Source organism: Ciconia boyciana, chromosome 1 (genome assembly GCF_034638445.1).
Source record: "Ciconia boyciana chromosome 1, ASM3463844v1, whole genome shotgun sequence".
Classification (NCBI taxonomy): Eukaryota; Metazoa; Chordata; class Aves; order Ciconiiformes; family Ciconiidae; genus Ciconia; species Ciconia boyciana.
The window spans coordinates 116,014,829-116,025,729 of record NC_132934.1 but is presented as its reverse complement, the minus strand read 5'-3'; the positions used below and the strand labels follow the sequence as shown (position 1 = coordinate 116,025,729).

Here is a 10,901-nt window from a genome sequence, read left to right as displayed (position 1 = left end):
GGGGGAAAAAAGTGGCTGCTAGTGTCCACCGTCTGTCAGATTAATATCGGCAATTCAAAAAGATTAAAAATAAAAAAGCTTAAGTGCAGTGTATACAAATTTAACAGGCCTGGAGAGCATAACACATGCTTAAATAGGCTTTTACAATATTCATATTCATGAAGTCTCTCTTATTCAAACCTTTGCTAAAATAGCTCATTCTCCCTTCTTTTTCTCCACAAAAATTCAACTGGCAGTAAGTCTTAACATACCAGTATCAAAATTCCCCTTTATATGTGCTAGTGAATTGCAGCTGTGTGCTTTTGAGGCTCATTCTTTTGAGGAACAAAAACAAACCAAAGAATAAATCAATATGCAAACAATAGAATATCAAACAGGCATAAGGGTCCAGCTTCTGTTTCAGTGCCAAAGAGGGACAACATTCACTTTGCTCTGCAAAGGTCAGCTATGTTGTTTCTGCTCAAACCTTTGTCAGAAGTTTGTTCAAAAACTGCTTCAGTTAAAGTAGGTGCTTTTACCTTCTTTTCAGCTTTGGGAGAAATTTTGCTATTTCACTTGAAACAAATTCCACTTAGCTCTGTCATGCACAGATGAAAACCCAGAGCTCACATGAAGGCTGCTAATTATCAGCAGTTCCTCATTTCTTACTTCCTAAAAAAGACCCAGAGGCAGAACTAATTGTACAGTACTGATCTCTGCCATATGTACCTTTCAGCTTTCATTGCCGTTGTTTCTTGCTGAGTATTAAGAGGAGTTTTAAACATATCACAGACTCTTGCATCAAGATTTTAAGTTTCCTCAAAAAGGAACTACACTAACATTCTTGTGCAAGCCAACATCTTTGTTCTTAAAGTCAAGAAACGCACAACACTAACCAAATCCAAGTGACGACGAATTCCAAGGACAAAACTGTCCAAGAGAAAGAGAGACAGCTTTTACTCCTTATCAATTATAAGCAGCAAGTTGAACCTTATAATCAATCGCCCTGCTTTCCAGCATTTTCTGCAAAAAAGACTGTTTTAACTTTTAGTGAAGGGTCTGCTGGTGGGACTGAGTAACTTCAGACTTGAAAGTGCCAAATGCACAAGTTACAAAAACTTCAAATGAAGTAAGACTTCTAATGAAAAGCTTTCTGAACAAGGTAAAACACAATACTGAAAGGCTAGATCCAGTATTACAGTTCACTGTTCCGGAGGTATGGAGGGAGATTACAATAAACACAGTTTCTGAAAGCATCATTTTTGTGCCATCCTTCTGATTATTTAACAGGACCTAACAGCTCTACAATTACAAAGATAGTTCTTGAGAAGCTTAATATACATATGTATCATTACAACCTCTCTCATGGTAAACTTCAATCTCATGCACTGATCTATACCATGCATGTAATCATCACCTCCAAGTTTTTTCTAGACCCAACAAACCTACAATAACCCATTAATCAGCCATTTACCTTTTCCCTCCCTTAAAATAAATAGATAAATAAATATCAAAGCTCCCCAGAAAAGAAAACCCACTCAAACAGAACAGGACACAAAAAAGTCAAATATACTTACAGGAAATTTATTCCAACTCAGTAATATTTGCTACTGTGTGTATTATTCAGGAACTTATAAACTATATAGACTACTTTACTCCTGTTTTCAGAAATGTTTTAGTAGTACTACATAAGCGAATAACGCACCAGTAGAGACTTTCACTGCAGAAGATCTGTACAAAAAAGAAAAGCCTTTGTAGAAAGGATAGTGGTTTTTATTGTAGTCTTAGAAAATATTGAATTATGAAAGATACAAAATCAACTGTTGTAATTATCTGTTTATTTTACAATCTGTATGCCATCATACTCTTATGGCTTTAAGATAGTCTGTCCAAGGTATTTTAAAACATGCTTTAACAAAGTATTTTACAATTTCAAAATCGAGTATTTCTTTATTGAAAAAAAACCAACCAAACTCCAAAACATTTACCTGAGAATTCTGTATCATAAAATTGTCATTCATTCTTAACTTTTGCAAGTTGGTGATATAGGCTATAGAAGTTAACATGCAACTTGTAGGTCTACTGTATTAAATAAATATTTTAAAAATTATTTAGATGCAGCTGGTTAGGCAAAAACCTACCCTCAAACTTCATCAAGTTCATCATACGTTTAAAAACACAACATGAATTTTATTGTATGTCAATGACAGCCATGATTTCTGCACTGGAAGCCCTGCACCATTTGCTGGGTAGAATTCAGACCCTGCCTGATCACCAGACTGCAGCAGTGGAGCACAACTCTCTGGTGGATATTCCAGCCTCTGAACCTGGTAATCACTGACCTTGTTTTCCAATATCCACAGCCAAATGTGTCGGGCGTTTGGGCCACTGGGTATGTTTAAGTTCCCAGCCAGTCATTCTCTACATATATGCTCTACCCCTTTATAACAAACATTTAACCTAAGGAATTCCATTTCAGAGTATGTGTACTATTAGGACAATGCTTTAATGTCATTATCCATGTAATTTCAGAATATCACCAGCTTTAAAAGTGATATTATCTATGAACAGTAGAGAGGTTTGGGGCTGTTTTGTTTTTTATTGTTTCTTGTTGGTTTGCTTTTTAAGTAAAATGGAGACTTAGGAGCAAAACACTGCCCAGGGTGGCAGCATGGAGGGGGGCAGGATTAAATTAACCACGCATACACAGACAATGGAGAAAAAAACCCAGAGAGCTTCATGAGTAATGCATATGCAGGATCAACATATATAAATGACAGTAATTTAGAAGAATTTAAATTCAATTACCTGAAAAATATATCCAAAGCAGTAGAACTCTCATGATGTCTGCCATATAGTATTTATTTCTGAATTTCAATTACTGCAAGCACTGTGATTTTATACAAGCTATGCTCCATTAACATAAATTTTCCCCTTAAAAAAGTAATGATATATGATGAAAACCCAAGGATATCACTAGAGATTTGAATCAACTTTCAATCCCATAAGTGAGGTAGTGTAGTCACTTGTATTACATGCTGGTTATGAGAAGTACTGTTGAAACCTGTCAAATTTTTAAATTTTGTTTTAAATAAGTGGCTTAATAGTCTTAATATATTTATTAATGCTATGTTGGGGGGGGAGGGGGGAAGGAAGGAGGAGAGAGCCTTGCCAAGAACAAGTTTTGTCTCACTGCAAGATAAAACTGCAAAGCAGTATTTACAATAGTCCTTTGCTTAGTTGCTGCCTACTGTACATGCACACAAAGACACAAAAAGCTAATATACATTCTGAGGTAGGAAATGAAGAATTCCACTGGCTTGTACAAGATTCTTCATGTTTTGTAAACCAGCAAAACCAAAGTTTTCTGTGGTGAGGTTCAATACTTAGTTCTGGTGTGAGAACAACATCTAAATAACAAAGCATCATTGGTATACAATATGCATCTACTGCCATGTAAAAATCTAAAAGACGGGGATTCTTTAGTAGCTGAACTTCTCCTTCGCAAAAGCAAATGAAGGAAATCCCTCCTGCTCATTTCCTTATTATACTTTCTATATGTTTATACTTATAGCACAAGCCATTGAAAATGTACTGCAGGTTTAGCCATAAAAGTATCCTGAAGACTAAAATTCTGAAATAATTTTTACTGGTCCCAGTGATCAGAGAACAAATACATTTGTAGATTACTTTAGGCAATTAGGCACTGAAGTTGAAGAATTTGGTGCCTGAATACCTTAAAAAAAAAAATCATCTGTCCTTAAACTTTCACAATACTTTGATTCCAACTTATCACAAACAGTGGTGAGCTTGAAGGCGCTAGGACAGTAAGTCACAATGCAGCAATGAATTTTAACAAGCATATGGGATTCAGATGCCAGAGGATCCAACGCACACTAATCAAAGAATTGCACCAGTTTCAAACTTCTGCCTTTCCCACTATGTTGTTATTCCTCCCACAAAATTTAGAGGAGAGCAGTATGCTGCAGCACCTCCACTGTTCCAGTTGTCTTAACTACATACTGCAGAGCCTAGACAAAGGCATATATTCACTAAAAGCTGGCTCTGGTACAGGGATGGGAACCGCAGGAAGCAATGAGCTGTTCCAGAGCGCACTTGCCACAATCTCCTCATACTGTCATGTTATCCTAATCCATCTACAAAATAAACATTTACAGAGCAATACATGTTTCTTAAGGTTTGTCTACCAGGAAAAAAGAAATCTTAAAGAGACAAGAACTCCAGGTATAGAAGTCATTGTGCATAAACACCTGTTAGGAGGCTTTTCTTGAGATGCAGAGTGGCATTAGGTACTGTGGCATAAATCAGAGTGAAGGCTGCTCTATACCTGAATTAAAGCTTCCTCACAAATAAACATCTGTGCACAGAGTTTATACTTTCCAACAACTTTCCTGAACTCTCCTTGGCATCACCACACAGAAAAAGCTCCAAGGCTGACACATACAAATTACACTCTAGAATGACACAGAGCAAACCCAAAGCTTGCCAAGTAATATAATGACCATGTAATTGTCAACGTAGTTTCAGAAGATAAAGTTTCATCTTTTCTTTCACTTAGTAAGTTGCTTTACAATAATGCTCAATCTCACTTTTAGTTGCGATGTTGAGAGGCTGGCAATAGGAAGGGAAGAGATTCACTCATCTGTAGTGCATTTGTCAGTCATTTGCTGACAGAAGTCTGTGATACCACCGCTCTGTCCACACTGTTCCACAAGCGAAGTTTTCTCCAATGTTCTTACGGAAACTGGATGCAGTTCTTGTACTTGATTGTATGTTGCCTCACACACACTTTTCACACACTGGTAACAAGAACTCTGCTCATTTGTAGATGTAACACCTGAAAGACCATCTGCTAATTCTATACATGCTGGTACGGCAAGCTCACTATCAGATGGAGCTGTTCGTTCTCTCTCCGGGAATAAAAATGAAAGCGGACAATCTGAGGAAGAATATTTTGCAAGTATTTGTATTTGCTCATGACTCAAGGCTGCTTCCTTACACACCTGCTGGCAAAGTCCAGTCAGATTCTGCTTTGTCTCACCCAGAGTTGACAAAATGTGGTTTCTTTCCTTCAGCAAGTTCTCCTTCTCATTTTGCTGCAAAAAGAAAAATAGCCTTTTAGTCTACATTTTAACACAAAAACTATGATTTATGTTCCTATCAAAGCTAAAACAAGACTGTAAATCTGGTCTGCTGAAACAGAAGTAATTTGGCAATAAGAAGGTAAACAGCAACACAAATGCCTATCAAAAGGGGACAATCTTAACCTCTCTTGAAGCATCATCAACTCAGCTATTTGAAGTGATTTTTCAGATGTACAACTTTTTCAAAACTCACGCTGGCGGCCAAAAGAGTAATTTGTAGTTATTAAATAAATGAAACCTGGCTTCACTTACTATAAATATTCCTGAAACACTAATTCTACAGGGTAACACATTTAAATCATTACCACTGGGTCAACAAAACATTAAGCAGAGCAGTCTTCATAGAGATTTAAATTTTAAAAGTTAAATGTTGGAAACCAGACATCATATTGTCACTACTGATACTACTTTGCTAGATGAAAATAAGTTCAATTCTCAAGAAGTGCCAAGTCCACTGCAAAACAAACAATGGAGTTAAGAAGAGTTTCTAAAGTAAAGAGAAAATACAGAAAAGCTAAAGAAACAAAACATGCTACAATTGTAAACAAAGTATTTTCTCTGGAAATGCAGCAATGTGGTTTGTTTCAAGGCACCGACTAGAACACTAGAAGTTAAAGAATCTGAAGTAGAGTGACAGAGGAATGACAGATGAGTGAATTGAAGAGACAAGAACAGAGGTGCCACTAGGTAGGTAACCTACTATTGGAACAGCAGAATACCAGCTGAATGCTTGAGTTTTATTTACACAGCTAACATGCTTAAGAGTGGCAGATACCTCTCGGACATGAAATAAGACTGTCCTTGCTGTGAAGAAAGATTTTCCGAACACAGGGCAGCGAAAGGGATGGCAATTCACTAATGAATATCAAGTAGAAAAAAGTACCATTAATTAAAAATCAGCTTTTTTTTTTTGCTTTTACTTCAATGTCATGAATTTGTCTGAGACTTCTGATACAACTGGCTGAAGATGAAAGGTCATTGATAACTGAGAGGTCTAATGATGGAAACAAGCAACATCTGGAATAAAGAAAAATGAGGAAATGGCAGAGAAGGACAGTTAACAAGCAAGACCATAATGAAGCAGCTGAAAGGACAAAAAACCCAAAACCAAACATGCCACACATTTTGAGTTCTATAATTAATTAATTAAAAGAAGAGGCAGAGTTTTGAAGACATACAAAGCTTTACATAGTTTTTAAGAAAACAATTTTAATCATAGGGAGTGTGTTATCACTATTGCTGTGTCAATTCACTCTTAGAAAGTTTAATTATTTTCAGTCCTCTTCACATCCCCTTTTGCAGGAGAAACTCATACTGCAACCTCTACAACTTCTTTTTGAAAGAACTGACTAACTTTAAGTGGCATTTTACAAGAGAAGCAGTTGTTGCCAGTCCTTTTTACCTAAAATGATTAGAAAGAGTGCTTTGCTAATCAATGCCTACTTGTCAGCATACTGGGAGCAGCTGTTGCTAAATCTCCTAATCTGAAATCACTGTATGTACATTTTGGGCATGTAGAGGCACTCAGCTGTGTATTATGGACTGATGAAATTATCTATACTGCTGTTTAACACTAACTTCCAACATTCAGAAATAGTTATTCCAGTGTAAAGTTCCCCACCCCCATCTGAAGTTGCTGACAGATGAATACATTTAAATATTATTGTTTTATTTTAGCAGCATTATACTAATACTGCAAAGTAATGCCAGCTAGTTTTGAGGTCATAATAATCAAACTCGGAGCCCTTTTAATTCTTCTGGTGAAAAATCTATTTAGTTCACACACTTCCTCTCCCTGCTATAGTATATATAACAAGATCTCAATTACATTTCTTGGATCACAGCTTATAGTATGTCACTCACTGACACATCCTCCTCCCAAGCTACAGAATCTTCAGGGAAGTAGTGCTTCTTGAGGCCAGTTGTCCTTTACTCTGCTCCCCCTCACAAGTACCCTCATTTTAAAGCTTTGAAGTGAGAAAATACAAGGCATGTGAATATACACAGGTGCTCTGAAAGAGCTGTTTCTAACAAGCCAACATCTCCTTGAGTGGTCTACATGTATTCTCAAATATGGAACATTAGTGAACAACAAGACGACATAGGTTCAGCTGAAAGATCAATAAGCAAAGACTATATGGGGGTCAAAAATGACATTATCGGTACAGAAGATGAAGAGAAATGACCAAACTTAATTCCCCCAGATAACAGGTAGATTCAGTACCAAACAGCATTTTTCTTCAATATAAGTAGAGCTTAACATAAGACTTTCAGTTTTACAGAACCACTTGGGTGGGGAGGTACCTCAGGAGGTCTGTAGTCCAACCTCCTGTTCAAAACAAAGTCAGCTCTGGGTAAGATCAGGCTGCTCAGGGCTTTGCTCAGTCATGTCACAAAAGCCTCCAAGGTAGAGCATGCACAGCCTCTCTGGGTAACTTTGCCTGCCTGTCCCCATTGGAAAAAAGTGTTGCCTTATATCCAGTTGAAACCTCCCATTTTAATTTATGGCAATGTCTCTTGTTCTCCTGCTGTGAAGTACGACCCCCTGGGAAGCCGAAGATCTTCCACTCCCAATGGCTACATGATCTTGGCCCAAGAGATATGTGCAGGTGGCTATTAGGTCTCCCCACAGGCATCTCTTCTCCAAGCAGAAGCCCTGTTTCCTCTGCCTCTCACCATAGGACAAGTACTCCAGGGCTGACCATCCTGGTGGCCTTCTCCTAACCTTGCTCCAGTTTGTCAAGGTACTTCTGGCACTGGGAGGGGTCAAAACTGGGCAAAAAATTCAGTCTTACATGTGCTAAGTATAGGAGTACAATCACTGCCCTTGAACCACTGGCTGTGCTCCTGTTAATACAGTCCAGGACACTGATGGCCTTTTTTTCAGCCTGGACACGCTGCCGACCCGTGCTCAGCTTGCTGTCTGCCCAGACCCCCAAGGTCCTTTTCAGCAAAGCTATTCCCCAGCCAGTCTGTCTCCAGCCTCTACTCATGCAGGGGGTTAGTCTGTCCCAGATATAAGACTTTCGCAAGAAACACGCCACAAACACTATCTTTTAATCGGAGAGAACAAAAACCTGATAAGCAACAATGAGTAGAAATTAATACAAGACAACATGCTGTACATACTGGAAGCCAGGATGAGGAATTTAACCAAGTAATATTTCCTAACAGGCTACAGTAGAGAGTATTATCTACTTGTCAAGAGTTTTCGAACTATAGCTACACCATATTATCCTCTCCCAAAGCCACATTACAGAAGATACCATGAAAGATCAAAGACTAACAGATCTGAGATACATGACTGACCCAGAAAAGCAGGAACGAGGCAGGAGTCATCATGCATGAAGCAGCCTGGATGTACCACACAACGCCTTTCACAGATGTCTCTTCTTCCACCCACCTGGAAATTATGCCTAGATAGACCTTAAAGTTTCTGTATTTGTGCATGACTTATACAAGTGTGATGGTGCATAACACCAGTGGCTGTCAGACATGCTCAACAGCTCCAAACAAGGTCTTTTCAGGAAGTTCTGAAGAAACTTACCTGCACAGTTGGAAAAAATAAGCAACTGGAACATGTTTGTGCCTAGAGCATGATTCATAACTCAGACCTCACCTCACAATTCTCAACACTCATTGTCTAGACCTTGCACAGTGATACCTGTCAAACAGCAGACATTCAGTCTGTTCTAGCACATGTCCACAGAAGAAAGGATATTATACTATGATTATCAGTCACTTAGTCAACTACAGGTCTAATCTTGCAGATGAATCTCTAATTACCCCCCCCCCAGGTGTTGCACAATATTGACAAAGTTACATAACAAACAGAAATGACAATATGATGACAAAAACAGGCAAAAAGTTCTGAACTGTCAGAAATGCAACTTCTCTCTTTAGTCAGAAAAATTTAACTGTTATTAACACGATCACCTGATTTCCCTCCCTCCCAGAGTATTTTCTTCATTCAGCATGCTGAATGACTTGCTCTGTCAACTCATCAGGGCTGTATGGCACTGCAGGCCTTCCTTCAAAGTCTATCTCCTTTGTTGCAGAAGTGCATGTAGTGAAAGATGATAGACCGCTTCAGGAAAATAAGTTTCTAACCCATGGCACTTTGCTCTAATTTTATTTTCCTTTTCACTCTGAAGTCATAAGGAGAAAGGTGCAACATGGGTGCATACGTTCCTAGTTAATACAGATACTAAATTCATGTATATAAACACAGTCTAAAACGCTTCATAAACAACAATTAAGAGTACAGTAACCCTAAACAACTGAATTATTTAGCGCACGTGGTATGATCCACTATGAAACTGAGATGAGAGGGTCAGAAACAAAGACCAGAAAAAAGCCACTCACAATTATTTTCTTGCCAGGAGAACTTCAGATTATCCACATTTCTCTTAAGTTACATATTTATCTTTTGATTGCCTTTTAAGAAGGAGAAATTATATTAACAGATGGTTGCAGAGAAATCTGGATGCATTAATTCCTCAGCTAAAATCTTGATACAACTGCTAAAAAGCCAAGCAGCTTCCTGAGCTCTGCTATATCGTCCGCCTTTCTGCAAGGGTCTCGCTTTTAAAATTCAAGACTCAGTTCACCAGCCCATGTTGATATGTTACAAGAACAATACTTACACAACTAACAATTGCATAACTGTAAAGTTGATCATGAGCAATACCACAAGCTGAAGAACAAAAGCACAAAGCAAGAAAGGGGAAAGAGGTAGAAAAAGTAGAGTGGGATAATGGTTTGGGAATAATTCTGTACAATTAAGGTCAATGCTGATGGACTTCAGAAACACCTTTCTCCAAAAATTATGCTATGATGCACTTTTACTTGAATGGAAACAAGTCCACAGAGGGAAAAATGTCTGTACTTTAGAGTAATGCACAGAAAATCTAGAACTGCTATCAAGAAGTCATCTAAGACTGGTAAAGTTTTCTAAGCTTGAGTGGAAAAAGTAGTAAGCTACCTCACTCTCAAACTACTACCAGATGTCCAGTCAAGATGTTTAGAGAAAGACTCAAATCAACAGTAACGAATACTTATACATACCAGTTTTTCAATTTCAGATTCAAGATTTTGTATGCAGTCAAGTTTTCTCTTACGACACCGCTGTGCTGCAATTCTATTTTTACTTCGTCTTCGGATATCATGAATACAGTCCAATTGTTCAGGAGTTAATTTATGCATTTTCAGAAATGACTGGAAGTCATTTCTGGAAAGTGAGATAATCCTTTGTGCATTAAATGGCAGTTTTACCTAGAATGTAAGATACAATTGTAAATCAAAGGTGAAACTGATATACACAAACATCAACAGGCCAATTCAAGTTTTTATTTTAAGCATTCTTTACCACACAACCCATCTTTCTTCCTAAATCTCAGAGACAAGAGCAAGCTAATGTAGCCATCAGGTGAGGTGGATAAAACTCAGGGGTTTCAACTAGGTGAAACAGGCGAATTAACTCAGTACTTTGCACATTTACACTAGATCCTCAAAAGCATTCACAGTAGGATGAAATCTATCCGTGTGTGCAGCAAATAATGAGGTGATACACTCTAGGAAAATAAGTTATGGTTAGGTGGTGCACAAAACAGGTGTCAAGAATCACTAATATAGTCTAAAGTTTCCTCTAAGCTGCTATTAAGACTGTATCCTGCATACATTTTTATACCTATAGTTTTCTGCAGGAAAAGTTCATCTGAAACAGGCATTTACTTACAATATAGAAGTTACAATATT

At 37.9% G+C, this 10,901-nt stretch overlaps 1 protein-coding gene across 8 annotated transcripts in view; it reads right to left on the bottom strand.

Moving 5' to 3' along the window:
• Positions 1-1,797: 1,797 nt before the first annotated feature.
• The window catches only part of BACH1 (BTB domain and CNC homolog 1), a 28,896-nt gene continuing 19,792 nt past the window's right edge, over positions 1,798-10,901 (bottom strand). For 7 of the 8 annotated variants that reach the window (XM_072845025.1, XM_072845032.1, XM_072845016.1 and 4 more), the window contains 2 exons: positions 10,212-10,418; positions 1,798-5,096 (listed from right to left, as the gene is read on the bottom strand). In XM_072845025.1, coding sequence (XP_072701126.1) covers positions 4,635-5,096; positions 10,212-10,418 — 669 coding nt within the window. In that variant the 3' untranslated portion in view covers positions 1,798-4,634. Of the gene's footprint in view, positions 5,097-9,509; positions 9,582-10,211; positions 10,419-10,901 lie in introns of all 8 variants that reach the window. The other variant, XR_012039566.1, reaches the window with a different exon arrangement.